The 18,139-nt window shown below is 42.3% G+C and overlaps 1 protein-coding gene across 1 annotated transcript; it reads right to left on the bottom strand.

The window, feature by feature from the left end:
• Positions 1–586: 586 nt before the first annotated feature.
• Positions 587–2,091, bottom strand: LOC138827717 (sperm motility kinase-like). The gene has a single exon (XM_070023329.1). It carries the CDS (start codon positions 1,997–1,999, stop codon positions 587–589), a length of 1,413 nt encoding a protein of 470 aa, XP_069879430.1. The 5' UTR covers positions 2,000–2,091.
• Between the last annotated feature and the right edge of the window lie 16,048 nt (positions 2,092–18,139).

The following is an 18,139-nucleotide window of genomic DNA, read 5'->3' as shown; positions in this document are numbered from 1 at the left end:
GGCTTTTTTCTTTTTGCTTATGTGGTGTTGAAGAATCAAACCCAGGACCTCATGCATGCAAGGCAAGCACTGTACCACAGAGTCACCTTCCCAGCCCTACACCACCTTTTGAATAATACTAAGACCCACCTTAGGTATGTTGATTCCAATATTTAGAGTAATGCAGCACTTAACTAAAACCACTGTCCATGCTTGAGACAGTGAAATGAGACAGGGAAAATGATTACGGGCTATTAAGTGGTGTTGTGTGTAAGTAGGGGTTCAAGCTGGAATCCCCAACTCAGAAGGTAAAGGCAGCTTCAGGCCTCCTTTCAGCTGACCTTTTAGCTTTGGAAATTCAGCTCACTGTCAGAAATCCTTTGACTGGAATTTCACCCTGAGAGTCCCATAGCACATGCAAACTACCCAGCTGTGCTAGCCTGAGGCCTCTGCAGTGTGAACTTCCTGCATCACTCCCTCCTGCAGCTCTTTGTATCCAAGCCTCTGCCTCTCTGATCTTCCACACCCAATGAGAGTCTCCATGAAGCCCTGAGTCCCATGGCTTTCAATTGTTCTCTGGTAGAACTTTGTTCCTAAGCTGTGGACATTACTTTGGGGCCCGCATACAGAAGCATATTCTGTGCAAAACTGTGGCTATCCTGCTAGCTACCCTCCTCCAGCGTGATCTCTTATTCACCTTAGAGGTTATGGTCTCATCTTGTGGCTGTCCAGAGGGAAATCTTTCACTGCAGCCAAAGGAAACCACAGAATCCTGGCCTGGGACTATGCTGGCACTGAGGTCCCTCTGCAGGAAGCAGAGGGGAATGGCAGGAAGAGTGGCACTTAGGCCTCTCTTGTGAGGCAACTGCTTGTCAATAGAAAGTGATTGAAATTCCGATGACAAGGTGGAAGTAAGCCTGGCAGGTAAACTGGCTCTCCTCCTAATAGGGACACGGGAGTTGGGAAGTTCTGCAGGAGTTGGGCATGGAGGCACAGTTGGGGGCACTCTTTTCAAGTTGATACTGCTGTCAGTCTGCTTTTGCTTTTCTTCCATTAAAAGGTACGTGCCCATGGCCTCATTGAATGTTCTATCCTTTATAGATCGCTGGATATCACATGGGTGGTATCCCATGTCACACATTACTCTAAGAATGATGGGGTCCAGCTTGTTAGGCCATGGCTCATTTGCACACACTGAACATTCCTTAAAGCGTTTGAGCCATGGGTGCTCCATTATTTGTTCAGTGTTGGGCCTCTGGTTCGGGTCCACCTTTAACAGTTGGCATAATAGATTTTGTCCTTTTGCAGACAGGTGATATGGAACCTGATACCTGCCTTTCAGGACTAGTGACCGGACCTGGATCGCATCCCACCCCTCAAAAGGGAACTTTCCCGTTATAATAAAATATAAAAGGATACCTAAGCCCCAGACATCCATCTTGCAGCCATCGTGACATTTTAGCAAGAACATTTCAGGGGGACGGAATAGCACAGCACCACATGTATGTTTCAGCAAATGCCCCCAGTTGACCCGGGTGCTCAGACCAAAATCACTGACTTTGATATTGCCCTTGTTGTCCAAAAGGATGTTGTTGGGCTTAAGATCTCGGTGTGCAATTTTATTCTGGTGTAGGTAGTCAACAGCACTTACAGTTTGTGTGAAGAGCCTCCTGGCTTCATCCTCACATAGGCGGCTGGATTTTCGGATCCACCCCAGGAGGTGTCCTCTAGTGGCCAGTTCCATGATGAGATACACACACTCCTCCTTCTCTATCACCTGGTACAACCTGATGATGTGTTTGTGCCTTACCGTCTTAAAAATGTCCACCTCGTTCTTTATCCGAAGTTCAGAGGACTTAACCTTCCGGAGTATTTTAACTGCCACCTTGGTGTCTGTGAGGCGGTGATAGGCCTGCTTCACTTGTCCATAGGTACCATGGCCGATGAGCTCGTTCATCTGGTATTGTTCAATGATCTCCTCCTTCACAGAGCTTAGGGGTGATTCTTTGTATTCTGCCATCCTTCTGCTACGATATCGGGTAGCAAGTCTACCTAAAATTAACTAAATAAAAGAAGGGAACGCCTAGAAAAAGGGAAAAGAAAGACCAAAATCCAAACAACAACCCACCCCCACCCCCAACCAAGAAAATCGTCAATTTAGCTTAGAGTCAGTCCAGTGGGCACCAAGCAAGAGCTCCTGGCACTGTTAACTGACAAACGTTGGAGCACAGTGGCTTCCTATACACCTTGCGGGACCTCTCACACTGGACCAATCACAGACAGGCCTAGTGACATCATGGGGAAAATGAACCAATCAGAGTCAGGCCCAGTGACGCCAGAGGAAAAAGTAGACCAATCACAGCCTACCACCATTGATTGACACTCTAGCTCTTAGGCCTCAAAGACTGTTGCTAAGGACTTCAGGTGGGCTTGAGGTTGCAATGGTCATTATCATGGCATTTCTGAAACCACTAAGACAGTGGAATGTCCTCTGACTTTCTAGAGGACTCTTGCATCTTATAAATTGCTTCTGTGGAGACACTAGGCAATAGCCCCCGATTGCTACCTTATCCTTTATCTTGTTTCAGCAATGACATGGCACAAAGGCCTCTGTCTTCCTCAAGGACAGCTTTGTCCTACAACTTGCTCCTGAGGGGACAAGTCCGTGCTGGCTTTGAACCACAATCCTCACAATTCACCTTCCTGAGTAGTGAGGATAATAGGCTGGAGCCATCGGTAGGTACTTAGCTCATCTCTCACTTTTGGAGGAAATATATATGTATGTATATTTTAGAAAGATTGTTTGTAGATACATCCTTTTAGCTCTTTAAATTTGTTTCCCTTGCTGTCTAATAGTTAATCTAGTTTCTGATGAGAAATTTGTCATAATATCATTGAAGATCATTTGTGTGTGATGGGTTTGTGTCTCTGTGGTTTGGGAGGTTTTCTGTCTTTGTTTAAGTAGACTTTGTGTTAGTGTGGCCCTATGAGATTATCCTAATTGACTTTTGTTGAGCTACTGGATTCTTGCATATAAGTGTTCATGCTTTCAATCAAAACTGGGAAGATTTTGATCATTATTCCTTCAAATACTATGTATTTTTTCTCCCTGTACATTATACATATCTACATTATACATACATACATTACATATTCACATCGTATATGTGAATATACTACTATGAACATATATATGCCTACATACTCATATATATATATATATGCAGTTACATGCATATATTTATTTTTCACATAGCTTCCATTTTTGTGATTGTTTATGGGGGAAAATATAGATCGATCCGAGCTACACCATTAGAGTTAGAGTTAGAAGTTTTCCTCTTTATTTCTTGATGAAAATAAGCATTTCTTGGCAAGGATATTGAAATAGGTACAAAGCAAAGCTAGCCACTCTGTCTCTGTCTCTGTCTCTCTCTGATTTCCTGCCTCTGTCAGGTTTCTGAGCACAGGACCATTGCTTGTCAGGTTCTTCTAGTGTGTTCTGTGATCTTTTACATTGTCATGTTCTGCTTCAGTGGCCACCAGGTTTGCACCTGGAAGAGGAGCTGCTCCAAAGTCAGCCTGCATGTGGGTGCACCTGCCTCTGTATTGATGGCAGAACCCCAGCAGCTGCTGCAGTGGCCTTAACTGCTGACTGCTGACTGTGGGTGGCACAAGCACAGCCTCTCTTTTTACCCAAGTCAGAGGTCTATGGTGAGCCTGGGGTCACTGCCCATTGGTGACTGTGCTAGGAGCAAGACTGGGGGCTACAGATGCCTCACTGTTGCTTGACTTGACTTCTGGGGTGCAACTGATGCCAAGGGTTTCTCTGGGCTCTTTCCAGAATATTAGAGCAGGTTCAGGGAGCAGACGCTGAGCTCAGGGGGGCCTAAACACAGAGTGGCAATGGAGCTGGGAGGGGCAGGGCTGTTCAGATTGGCAGGGGGACAGAACGTGAGCCTATATTAGTCGTCTGCTGCCTTCCAAATGAAAAGCTAAACTTGCTTGCTACCCAGAAATGTCCCCCTAAAACTGGTTGCATCAGAGGGTAGCATGCTGGTGAGGGGCAAACTGCCAAAGATTGCAGTAGAAGGACCAGGTGCACTTGCTGCTGTTTGTGGGCAATTCACTGCTGGCTCTGGCAAGGGGATCTGGGGGAACCTAACACTGCAGATCCAGGGAAGCCATAGCCCAAGCTGTGCACTAGACAGGCTGCTAGGTGAAACCTTGCTGGATGGCTTTGTAAAGTCTTCAACCTGGCCCACCTGCAGGCACAAGAAGCTGCCTAGCATCTCCTCACCCAAAGACCTTGGGGACCGCAGGTCTCCCAACTTGGACATGCAGTGGGTCAGCTGGCTAGAGGCTGCTGTGGTCAGTGTGGTCCTGGGAGGTTTAGTAAGCCTGCTGCTGGAGTGAGCAGATGCCCCTTCCAAGGCTTCTGGGGGAAGGGGAGCCCCTGGAAATGGGCTCATGGAAAGGCTGGTCTGCCCTGCCCCACGAGATCGCCTCCAGCTTGTTTGACTGTTTGGTAGGGTTGGGGGTTACCCCTTGGGGGGCAGTGGTATTAGGAGATAGTGTTGGTGATATTATCCCAAAATTAAAGCCAACTCCTGAGGGATCAAAAGAGAAAGGCTTGCTGAACTGCCCATGGCAGGTGGAGTTGAGGTCATGGCTGCTTCTGTCTTGAATGATCCTGAGGCATTGTCACCAGAGGACAAGTGACCGAATGATGGCATGGAGCCTGATGACTTAGGCAATTTATCAGAAAGCCCTACTTGGCTTTCATGTCACTCAACAGGGCTGACACTGGGTGGGGAGTTTGGGCTGTAGAGATGGGCATCATAGCTTGATCCTTTTGAAGGGCTGGGGACAGCTTCTGGCAGCTGTTAGACCCTTAGGAGGTCTTAGTACATTAAGTGATTAGGTCTGGTCCTCTGAGCTTCATCCTGGGGTTGCTACAGGGCTGAGCACTCCCTCCCTGCTGCTCTGGTGCCCTCAGGACATGGGCTGGTGTCTGGCAGGTAGTAAAGGGTAGTGTGTTTACAGTTCCCTGAGCCTCACTCTGAAGAGCTGTTGTTGGCAGGGAGGATTGTGTCATTGGGAGGTCTGTGTGTTCTTTGAGAAGGGAATCTACACACTTCAGAGCCCATCTTGGCTTTCTATCTGAACATTTAGTTTCTGTTGAAAGGCCTAAGGTTCTACAGCTCCAGAGGCTTTCTAGGTCTCCAGACATGTCCAGTGCTTATTCTTTTTCATCTTACAAATACAGCTCTGACTTGCTCCTTTAGTCATGGTCTACTGAGCCCTTTGGCTCTGGCATAAATGAGGAAAGACTGGCAGGAAAGACAGTCTTATGGCTGAGGAAAAGCAGGCAGGCCTGTCTTGTTACATAATTTCATTTTATTCCCCAATGTTGGTAAATAAAGCTTCCAGATTGGACTTCAGGAGCTGCCCAGGGTCATTGCTCCATCCCTTTTTCCTGTTCTTATCATACTGTCTTTCCATTTAAATTTATTTTTACTTGTAATATTTTTATTGGTGATTTAATCTAGGGCTTCAATATGCTGAGCATATTGATGCACACCTATAAATTTGTTTTTTGGGAGGCTGAGGCTGGGGAAATTGTATTTTCAGCTAAACCCAGGCAGACTTCATCTCAACAGAAGAAGCAGTGCATAGTGGTGTGTACCTTTTATACCAGGAGTGATGAGAGATGAAAATAGGAAGACTGAAATGCAGTTGCACACCTGAGCAAGAAATGAGACACTGACTCTAAAACAGTGCAAAATTGATAATCTGTGGCTCAATATTAGAGTGAATATCTCAAAATATGAGGTCCTGAGTTCAAACCTCAGTACCACAAAAAAGAAGAGAACCAGTTATGTCTGGAGCTTATTAGAAACAGTCTTTAAAAAAATGTTCTGACGTTCAAGCTTGAACTCTGGGCCTTGTCATTGTCTCTTAGCAAATTCTTCAAAATATGTCTTCACCCTTCTCTTTTATTTATGTATTTTATTTATTTTATTTTATTTTTTGGGGGGCCATTCGTGGTGCCTGAACTCTGGGCATGGGCGCTGTCTTTCAGCTCTTCAGCTCAAGGCTAGCACTCTACCACTTGTGCCACGGCGCTACTTCTGGCTTTTCTGCTAATGTGGAGCTGAGGAATTGAACCCAGGGACTCATGCTTTCAAGGCAAGTGCTCTACCACTGAGCCACCTTCCCAGCCCTCTTAGCAAATTTTTTGACATAAGTGTAGGCTTATACCCTTGAGCCACTGCCCCACATCTAACTTTTGTTTGAACGTGTGTGTGATTGTACATGCACACGTGTGCACGCACATGCCAATATCAGTGCTTGAACTCCAGGCCTGGGCACTGTCTTTGAGCTCTTTTGCTCAAGGGTAGTACTGTACCACTTGGGCCACCACACTCCTACTAGCTTTTGTGGTGAATAAAAGTTTCATGGACCGTTCTTGTCCCAGCAACCTTTGAACGGAGATCCTCTACTCTCAGACTCCTGAATGGCTAGCGTTATGGATGTGAATCATCAGTATATGTCTAGGAGAAGTGTTCTTAAGCAGAAATAATGTAGATGTGTTGGCCTGCTGCAATTTAGGGGCATACTCTTTTTTTCTTAGAAAGAAATTCCTTTACTGGGAGACCAGAGCTTACCCTGGAAGCTAGGAAGGCAGAGGAAATACAATCCTCTACCTCCAGAAGCAGGACCTTTTGCATGATGGTTGTAAGACCATCATCTTTGTTTATCAGAGCAGGTGTCCATGCTAGCCTGAAGGTAGCACTGTTTCCTTCACCAGCTTTGTCTTGGTTGCATTAAATAAGAAAATTACTTGATAACACTCACCAAAGTTCACTAGAGAGAGGGGGGAATGAAGCTTTAAAGTGAGAATTTAGACACTACAAGGATATACCAGGAGCAAGGAGAAATGAGAGTTCCTAAATACTGATTTTTATGTAAACAAAATAGGGAGAGTACATGAAGATATGTCAGTACTGTCTAGATTATCCAACCTTTCTAATAAACTATCATTTAAAGGAAGCATTTTCATGATAGAGGACTGCTCCAATTAGATTGTAAAGCCTTTAATCCCTTCACTGTCCTCCCAAGAGAAGACACTGTACCTCCAGCTCAGAGCAGAGAATCTGAGATAACATCCATCTACTACTGGGCAGGGGAAGACCAGTCAGACAGCTGGAGAAGTATGGACAAGCTGCTCTGCTCCTGTTTCCCACCCATTTCTAGCCTTTGCTGTACAGAGTTCACAGCTCAGGGGAGATAATTGAGAATACTGTTCCACCCTCAAGTGTGTGTGTGTGTGTGTGTGTGTGTGTGTGTGTGTGTGTGTGTGTGTGTGTGTGTGTTTGCTTGCGTGCATGATAGTACTCATATGCTAGCATGTGGCTTGTTTTGTGCCTCACAAGTGGAGTTAACCCATTCTTTGCTAAGGCTGTTGAAAAGATTTGTCTTCAGTGCCTGAGATGCAGCAAAGGAGGAAATGATGCCAGAATCCTCACCTCATAGATGAGATGGTGGCTTCTATGTCCTTTGATTTATACTAATCCATGATTGGTGCTGATAACAACTGGCACTGTTTGTGTGCTTTGGCACTAGCTAGGTTTTTTCACATGGGTTAAGCAAATTCTATCCTCATAATAACATTATGATATAGTGTTAAGATGATACAATATATCTAACATGCTACACACACACACACACACACACACACACACACACACGAACACAAACACACATATTTGGCAGCAGTCATCCTTATGTAAGGTGAATCATGAACCATGGAGAAGTTCAATGGAAGCCTCTCAGGGACCGGATCCTACAGTCAGCACCTTGGCGGAGGGACTGACAGGAGTTAGGTCAACAAGTTGGAAACAAGATGAAGTAGATCCCATGCCAGTGTCGGCCACCTCCCTGAGAAGGTGAGACCCAGGATTTGCTATCATAGCACTGTCCATTGTGACCTGGACTGGCCTGTGCCCACCCCAACCCCACCTAATCTTTGCACAGGGAAAAGCAGCTTTGTCCTTTTGACCACACATTGGTCTGACACATAAGGTTGGCTCCATAGAATTTCCAGAGGATAGCAGGGAAGATGTCTAGAAGTGAGGCCAGAAAGTGCAAGGAGTTACTGTAGGTCTCAGAACTGGTTGATAATGGGCTTTGTTGACTCCCTGATCTTTCCCCAAGGCAGTGTAGCCTCTGAGCTAGGATTTCTCAATCCTACCATAGAAAAATAGTCTAGTAGTGTCAGAAGCAAAGAGGCAATTAAAGTCTTTATGTAATGTTAATTTTTATTCTTGAATTACTAAAATACATGCAGAATATGTCAATTCAAGCGGCATAAAATGAGAGTTAGCATGAGATTGACCTCTGTCCCTCTACTGTGGCTCTCTCACTCCAGCCTGGGGTGACCACTGCTGCTAGTTACTTATGTATCCATGCATCTAAACAAATTGTGCACAAAGGACAGGCTATTAAAAAGAGATTTCTTGTCCTCAGCTACCCAAGGTCCCCCAAACTGCTAGCTTAGTAGTTCATACTAAGTAGATTCACACTATGGAGATTCAAACGTCTACACACAGTTTCATGGACCTGAGCCAAGTCTGTGCTGCAAGCATGTGATGAAGGTGGTAGCTCATTGTTCACCAAGGAAGAAGTCTGCAATAGCTGGAAATCTGCCCTCTGCGCCTTCCCCATTAGGTCACAGTATCAGGTGTGAGGACTAAGGAGTTACACAGTCCTTTTAGAGGTTACTAGTCATTGGTTTGTAACCTTTGTAATTCTAAGTTTTGCTTCAGATCAAATAAATACTGGGCCTGCACAGCAGCAGCTCAAGTGGAAGTGGTATCCAGAACTTGTATAAGTGACTCAGACCACAGGGAACTGCTAAGCACTGTAAATTGTGGCTTGTTGTATTGGTTTTGCACCGTGGAGTTGGAACACTACATACAAAACAATGCAGGGACCTATTTTGTTTGTTTTGGCAATCCTAGGGCTTAAACTCAAGGCTTGGGTGCTGTCCCTGAGGTTCTTTGATCAAGGCTAGATAGCACTCTATCACTGACCCACAGCACTACTTCCAGCTTTTTCTGTTTATGTGGCAGTGAGGGATCAAACTCAGGCCTTCATGTGTGCTAGGCAAGCACACTACCACTAGACATATTCCCAGCCCTTGGATTATTTTATTTCCCCAGGGTTATTTTTTAAATGCTGCTTTTATCATGAGTTTCCCACTTTCTTGCCCAGGCTGGCTTTCAACTGTGATCCTCAATCTCAACTTCCTGAGCATGAGCTACTGGTATCAGGCAAATGGTGATTTTTAGCCTACTTTTAATTTTCCTCATTGATGGAACAGCTGAGTAGATAATATGAACAAAGGAGAAAGGCAGAGGCAAAAAGCAAAACTCGTGGATACTGGAAAAGGAAAGAAAAGTAGTACAAAAATTGGCAAAATGAAGTAAAGGTTGCAGTTTATTTAATAATAGTAGACCAATGAGTCATTATGTCCAAAACGAACTTTACAACTTTGGTGGGGGGGGTAGTAGGGGGGAAGGATGGGGGGTCGGGGGTAAGATGGGAAGGGATGGGAAGGGGAAATAAAGGAGAAGGCTACAATGCTTGATAAGAAATGTACTCATTACCTTGCCCATGTAATTGTAACCCCTCTGTACAGTATTTTCACAATAAAAAATAATAAAATAAATAAATTAAAAACAATAGACCAATGCTTCTATAATATTTTACAAACTTACAGTGGTTACATACCGGTATATTCCATTAACAGTAGGGGAATGAGGAGACATACAAACTGTTTACTACATTTAAACTTTTCTGTAAACTAAACATGCCAACACATTTTATTTAAACAAATGCTAATAAAGTCAGGTGTGATAACATATGTTTGTAATCTCAACTCTTAGGAGGCTAAATTGGGAGGACTGAAAGTTGTTATATATGTTATAGGAAAACTATGTCTCCAAAATAATAGAAAAAAAAAGGGAAAAGGAAAAAATACTCTAACCAAATATTTCATGGATGACTTTTTCAAAGAAAATACCTTCCTTTTTTCCTTATTGTTAGGCATCAAGCCCAGAAAAATTGCCTATACTTAAAACAAGTCCTTTACTACATGAGTAATTCCTTAAGCCTTTTTATTTCCACGGTGTGTTTTAGTTTGGTTGGTTAGGATTTTCTTTCTTTCTCTTTTTTCTTTTTCCTTGCATCCCTGTGGAAACCTTGGCATCAGACCTCAAGTTGCGATTGGTCCCCTGCAGCCATTGTGAGTGGTCCTGCAGATCATTACAGTGCTGGGAGTTCCTGGTGACCTGCTGGACTCAGTGATATGTTGACAATATTGTGGGAGGCAGTGGGGGGGGGGGGGATTTTGTGTTGTTTGTGTATTTCCTTTTGGTTATTGTTCTGGGGTTTTTATTTTCTTAGCTAAGTTTAGGTAGATTTACTCCTTGCCATCCTAGCAGAAAGATGGCAGAACACAGTAAATTATCCTCAAGCTCTTCAGAGGAGGAGACCTTCACTGAACAACACAGTATGAAGGAGGTCATTGGCTATGGCAGGAGGAGATTTTCACTGAACAATATATGATGAAAAAGATCATTGGGTATGGTAGCTATGGATATGTACATTTGGCCTAGCACCACTTCATAGACACCAAGGTCGTAGTGAAAAAACTCTGGAAGGAAGAGTTCAACAATTGTCAGATCAAAAATGAGATGGATATTATTAAGATTTTCCATTACCCCACACATGATCAGGTCGTACCAGGTGAGGGAGAAGGATGATCACCAAAACCTGATAATGGAACTGGCCACCCAAAGACCTCCTGAGATAAATATGAAAATCATAAGCCTATTCAAGAACGAAGTCAGGAGGTTATTCTAACAGACTGTGAGTACTGTGCATTGCTTTAACAAAAATAGAAATGCATAATGAGACCTTAAACCCAATAACATCCTGTTGGATGACAAAGGCAATGCGAAGGTCAATGACTCTGGCATGAGCATAAGGATTACCCAAGGGTAGTTGCTGAAGGACATATTTGGTGCCTTGATTTTGTCCCTGTACAATATTCCTTCATGAAAATGACAACAGCTGCAAAGTAGACATCTGGCGCTTGGGAGTCCTCTTTTGTATTTTGTGCGGATGACAAATTTTCCATTTGAATACATGAATTTTAGCCAGATACAGGTAATTGTCTTGGAGGTAACATACATTGCTCCATTCACCTGTCTCCAAAAGGACAAAATATCATCTTGAAACTGTAAGCTGCAAACTAAAGCAGAGGCCCAGTTGAGGAATGTTTCCTATGTCCTGATGAGCCACTATGTAATGAGCTGAACACTATTATTCTTGCACTCATGTGTGATATGGGGTACAGCCTGCCTGATATCTACAAATCAATATTAGACAGGACATTCAATGAAATCATGACTATCCCTTTTTTTTTGATGACTTAAAATAGAATGGCAGCAACAAAAGTAAGTCAATGCCTTCACCTGTTGAAGTGTAGCCATCTCCTGCAGAACTTTCCATCTTTCCTGTCACTCTACAAAGGGGAACCTGTTTTCCTGCCTGGCTTAATTCCTATGCAATGTCATCTGAATTTCAATTGTCCTATGAGGACAAGCCATCAATACTGAAGAGAAGTGCCACTCTTCCATTCTCCTCTGCTTTCTGCAGAACCCCTCCCCCCCCCCAGTCCCAGCATGATCACACACCATGAGTCTATGGTTTTCTTTATTTTCCCTTTCTTCTTGAGGAGCAATGACAGATTCTAGTAAGCTGGACAATGAGAACATAACCTCTAGCTCAAATAAGAGACAGGACTGAAGGAGGTAGCTAACAGGATAGCTACCACTATTTGCAGAATATGATGCTGTGTGCAGACCTAAAAATAACACCCACAGGTTACAAAGAAAGTTTTTCCAGAGAAAGGGTGCAGTGCCCTTCACCATAACAAAACAACAGTACCCAGGGTTTCACTTCAATTTCAGGCTGGGGAATTCCAGCATGAAACCTTACCTACAGACTTGGACATTTCACCTAACAACCCTTCATCATTTTGTACCCAATGTCCAGGTAGGTGTTTTAGCACTCTAAATCTTGGAGACAAAAGGTCTAGGATGGGTCAAAACATTTAGAGTTTTCCTTTTTGGTCAAGGATTTACCTTTTCAGACGAGAACCCTCTTAGTATTTAAAGAAAGGGTGGATATGGGAGGAAATCTTACAGTTCTTAGTGTTTTCAGGTTTTCTTATTGAATCCTTCAGTTTCTGAACCTGGCTTAATTTGTGATATATATATATATATATATATATATATATATATATATATATATATATATATATATATGTATATATATATGTATAAAATAGGATAATACATAGTATGCATATATCTCACAAATATATTACATATTAAATATATATAATTGTATATGTATAAATGTACATAATTTTGTAACCCACAAAGAATTAGGCAAATTTTTTCAGACTTAGCTTATTCTGAACCAGGGTTCTCAGCTGAAGAGAAGGGCTGAAGCAGCTTTTTAAATAATATTTGAACAAAATAATCTTCAGCAAAGTGATGAATCAGAAATCATCATTGAGTAATGAGCTTTCAAAATCCTCCTTGTACTGAGCCCAACATCGAAGGCCTGTAATTTTAGCTATTCAGTAGACTAAGATTTGAGGATTGAGGTTTCAAACTCACCCAGACAGAAAAGTCCATGAGACTTTCATCTCCAATTAACTAACAATAAGCCAGAAATGGAGTTGTGGCTGAAGTGGCAGAGCACCAGCTTTGAGCAAAAAAAAATGTTCACTGATACCATGAAGTCCTGAGTTCAAGCTCTACTATTGGCACATAAACACACACAAATCGTTATATCATTACAAATATTTATTCTTCATACCTGCATAATCTCAAGTCAAAAGGAAATCAAATGTCAAAGGACCATCATGTTCTTTTATACTTCTTAGACTCCAACATAAAGGATGAGTCCATAAAATCAATGGAAACAAGTTAAAAAGAGATTAAAGAATAGATACTTAATCCCAATACACATAGTGTGCACATTTTTACAAAGTTTATTATACTGAAAATGATGTTGCTCTTCTTCAATCCTTGGGTTCATCAAGTGAAACTATCTTTGCAGTGAGTATTTCTAGAATAAGAACTGTCAACAATAAGTATTTTAAGATTATCTGGGGCTGGGAAGATGGCTCAGTGGTAGAGCGCTTGCCTTGCATGCTCGAGGCCCTGGGTTCGATTCCTCAGCACCACATAAGCAAAAAGAAAAAAGCAGGAAGTGGCGCTGTGGCTCAAGTGGTAGAGCGCTAGGCTTGAGCTGAAGAGCTGAGGGACAGCGCCCAGGCCCAGAGTTCAGACCTCATGACCAGACCCAAAAAAAAAAAAAAAAAAAAGATTATCTTTCTCAGGTCAAAGAACTAGAACAGGGGTCAGGGGAAACCTGAATCCACTGTGGATGTGGCAGCTTTAACCACTGCTATCCACACTGGATAGTCAGCTGACCCAAAGACTTAGGAAAACTAAAGGAATTCTTTATAAACAATCAATTGTTAGGTTGGACTGTCAGTGGCTCACAATCTAGCTACTCAGGAGGCTGAGATCTGAAAATCAGTTGAAAGCTGGCTCAGGTTGGAAAGTCTGTGAGACTCTTATCTCCAATAATCTACCAACAAATGTGAAAGTGGAGCTTTGGCTCAAGTGATACAGCACCAGCCTTGAGAAAAAAAGCTAAACACAGTGCCTAGGTCCTTAGTTCAAATTACTGAGGTTTGAAAAAAACACAAAACATAGCAGCTGGGCTGGGAAGATGGCTCAGTGGTAGAGCACTTGCCTTGCACACCTGAGGCCCTGAGTTTGATTCCTCAGCACCACTTAAGCAAAAAGAAAAAAGCCGGAAGTGGTGCTGTGGCTCAAGTGGTAGAGCGCTAGCCTTGAGCTGAAGTGCTGAGGGACAGTACCCAGGCCCAGAGTTCAGGCCCCACGACCGGATCTAAAAAAACAAAACAAAACAAAACATAGCAGCTGAAGCTGAAGAGAAGTTGATTCCACAGCAGTCTCCTTTTCCCTCTGTGAAATCCAATCCACAACAGCTCAAGTCCCACTTTCACTGGCAAGAAACACAAGCCATGTTTTCTGAACTAAGGTCAGAGGGGTCCTAACCCTGACATTCCTGCTGTAAGAGGATGACAGTTTGGGAGCACTGCCAGACTGGGGAGAATACTCACTGAACTTCCTGATTCTTCTGTCAGAATACTGAGAGGGATGACCTTGAAGTCCAGTTTCTTCATAAGGGTCTTTAGCCAAGGATCAAATCAACTTCCCTATAAAACAAAGAGAAGTTCCCATAAAAGAGATGTGAAAACTTCCCTGCTATCAGCATAACTAACCAAATATCAGGACCTGAGTTATAACACATAACTACATGCATATGTAGGTACATACATATGTATTAACCTAGGTATTAACATTCATCAGTTCTATTAATAGCAGTACAACTAGAAATTATCTAAACTTCTATTGAAGAAGAAATTATTTTAAAAACCATGGTATACATAGTATTTCAATATTTCTTTCTTCTTTACAGAACTGAAGTCTGAGCACAAACCTTGTATCACCTGAATCATGGCCCAGACCATTTTTTGCTTTAGTTTTCTTTCTTTTTTTGTCAGTCCATGAGGCTTGAACTCAGGGTCCAGACACTCTTCCCGAGCTCTTTCACTCAAGGCTACCCCTTACCACTTTGAGTCACAATGGTACTTCTGGTTTTTTGGAGGTTAATTGGAGATAAGAGCTGGTTGCCTGTGGCTCTTGTCTATAATCCTAGCTACTCAGGAGGTTCAGATCTGAGGATTTCTATTCAATGCCCGTCCAGGAAGGAAAGTCTGAGAATCTTATCTCCAATTAACCACCAGAAAACAGGTGGCATAAGTGGAAGAGCACTCACCTTGAGGTAAGAGCTCAGGGACAGCACCCAGGCCCAGAGTTCAAGCCCCACAACTGACCAAAAAAAAAAGAAGAAGTATCATGGACTTTCCAGCCCATGCTGCCTTTGAACTACAATCCTCAGATCACAGCCTCTTAAGTATCTAAGATTATAGGCATGAGCCACCAGAACCTGGCTGCTTTAGTTATTTTTTAGATAAGATCTTGCATCTTGTTCAGCCTTGGACAATGAATCCTGGGTAGTTGACTTTATAGACATGAATAACATCAGTGTGTTGAGATGAGATTCTCACTAACTTCTATGCACACTGGACTCAAATCTTAAACCTCTCCATCTCTACCTCCTGGGGAGCTGAGATTATAGTTGTGCTCTAACATAACTGGTCCCTCAAATAGATTTAAACATTAAAAGCTGTAAGTTACAATCAGGTGTGGTGGCACATGTCTATTAGTCCATCACTATGGAAGTTAAGCCATGAGATCTGGAATTCAAGGCAGTTGAATCAGTTCCAGACTTGCCTGGGCTACATGGTAAGACCCTGTCTCAAAAAAAAAAAAAAAAGAAAAGAAAGAAAGAAAGAAAGAAAGAAATTCTGAGAACGGTATGCACTGATATGGAAAGACAGCTATGATATGTAACTCAGGGAAAAAGAATGTTGAAAACCAATGTGGCACAATGTAATTCATGTATATAAACATTTAAAGGTGTTGATAAAATCATAGAACATGCTGGAAGAATTAATGTCAAACTGTTCCTTCTAAGAATGCAAGTAAGTCAGGAGGAACTAAAGATCATATGGTTGGATCTTCTTTAAATAATTATTTTTATTTTTGTTAGATAATTCTACAAAGGAGTTATAATTCAAGACATCAGCTCATAAGTGTAATGCACCCCATTCATCATTCTCTCCTTCCCTCTCAACCCAACTTCTCGCTTTAGTTTTCTTAATTTCATATGATACGCATTGAATACAGCACCATATAAGCAGAAAAAGCCAGAAGTGATGCTGTGGCTTAAGTGGTAGAACACTAGCCTTGAGCTGAAGAGCTGAGGGACAGCACCCAGACCCAGAGGTCAAGCCCCATGACCAACAACAAAAAAAAAGTGTGGGTTGGGGGAGAACAAAAGCTCAAGTGAATCCCAGGCAGGTTAGATGACGGAAAAGGAAACATGGGAAACAACAGCCAGGAATCGGAGGAAAGAACTGAATCAATGAGTAACTCTATTAGAAACACAAATGTAGCCCAGCACAGGTGGCTCACACTGTAATTGTAGCTACTAAGATCTGAGGATCGCCCTTCACAGCAAGCCCAGGAAGGAAAATCCATGAAACTATTCTGCCCAATAGACCACCAAAAAACTGCAAGTGGCGCTCTGGCTCAAGTGGTAGAGAGCTTGCCTTGAGCTGATGAGCTGAGGGATAGTACCAAGGCCCGGAGTTCAAGCCCCATAACTGATTAAAAAAAAAAGAAGAAGAATTGAAGGAAGGAGTGAGCTTGGGAGGGATAGGGGAGAAGGATGAGAGGTGACATTGGTCAAGATGCATGGTACGCCAGACGGCTTTGTGGAGTGGCTCTGGAATTTTGAAGAGATTAGTTTCAACATTATGCCCCCCAATTTTACAGTATTTGTACCTCAGGTCATAATTTAAATATATGCTAATTTTTTTGTTTCCTTCTAGAATGTGTCACATTCATTTTTGTTACAAATGCTCCTCTGGGTCTTTAAAAATAGAAGATGCTATTCCTAGTCAGATGTCAAATTCATATTTAGCTGTACCCACTAACATATCAAGGTAAACACACAAATTCTAAATGCATTGTATTCTATAGACATGTTTCCATGGGTGATACTAAAAAGCTTAGAAAGTCCTAAAGATCAGGAGTGTATCTCTCTACTGTTCCATTAAATAGACTTTGTTCAAAGCTGGCAGGGTTGACTTTGAACCACGAGCTTCAGATCTTAACCTCCTGTAGCTAGGATTACAAGCATGAGTCACCAGTGTCCGGCTTAATATGCAATGTTTTGTTAGCTTTCAAATAAAAATATTTTCTAAGTCTGGGCGTGGTGGCTCATGCCTAAAATCCAATCTACTCCGGAGGTAGAGACCAGGGTTACAGTTTTCTAGGGAAAAAAATTCTTAACAAAACCCCACCTCAACCAAGAACATGGTCTGGGGGCATACGTTTGTCATCCTAAGCTGTATGAGAAGCATAAATAGGATTGTGGTATAGACCAACCTTGGTAAAGATGTGAGACACTATGACATGGAGGAGCTAACTTTTCTAGAGAGCATGAATGAGGTTCCTGAATGACTATTCCCATCTGTCTATTGCTCCTTATACTTCTTACTCAAAGTTAGCTTAACATTTGTTCTGTTGTATGTCAGCAGATAAAATTGTTTTCTGATTTTTCTCTTCAGTGCTAGGAATCAAACCTAAGGCTTCATACATGCTACTACCCACAGCCTGCCCTTTCTGTTTCAGAGTTTTATTGTAAAAAATTTTTATTGTAAAAAATACTGTACAGAGGGGTTACAGTTACACGAACAAGGTAATGTGTACATTTCCTATCTGTGTTTTGATTTTATATGACCACATATATATTTTCATTTCTTATATTTTGATGGTAAATGAGTTGAGTTTGCCAATGTGATAGTATTCGCACACAATTGCTGAATTGGTTTTGTGTTCACCAATCGTTTTTTTCAGAAAAAATTTTTATTATGTTTCTTTTACAAGTCACTAAATATGTGAGTGGAAACTTCTATGGATGTCTGTTTTCATATATATTTTGTTGTAAAGATACTGTACAAAGGGGTTACAGTTACATGAGTAAGGTAATGAATACATTTCCTATTGCGCATTGTTTCCCCCTCCTTTGTTTATCCTTATCCTTCCTTCCCTCCAACTCCTCACCTCCCACTCCCCTCCCCTTCACCCCCACACCTGAAGTTGTACAGTTCATTTTCAACATGTGTCATGTACATCTCATTGTTACAATGGGTTAACCTGTATCCTTATTTAAGCATTTTGTTTTTTCCCTTCCTCTCCCGGAATTAGAAAAAATATATATACAAGATGCACTGCACCAGAATCATATACAGTGAAAACAGGGGTTATACCGTGGGAGAAGAACA

This window comes from Dipodomys merriami, unplaced genomic scaffold (genome assembly GCF_024711535.1).
Source record: "Dipodomys merriami isolate MVZ:Mamm:240054 unplaced genomic scaffold, mDipMer1.0.p SCAF_16, whole genome shotgun sequence".
Lineage (NCBI taxonomy): Eukaryota > Metazoa > Chordata > Mammalia > Rodentia > Heteromyidae > Dipodomys > Dipodomys merriami.
This window is presented reverse-complemented; position numbering and strand designations above follow the sequence as displayed.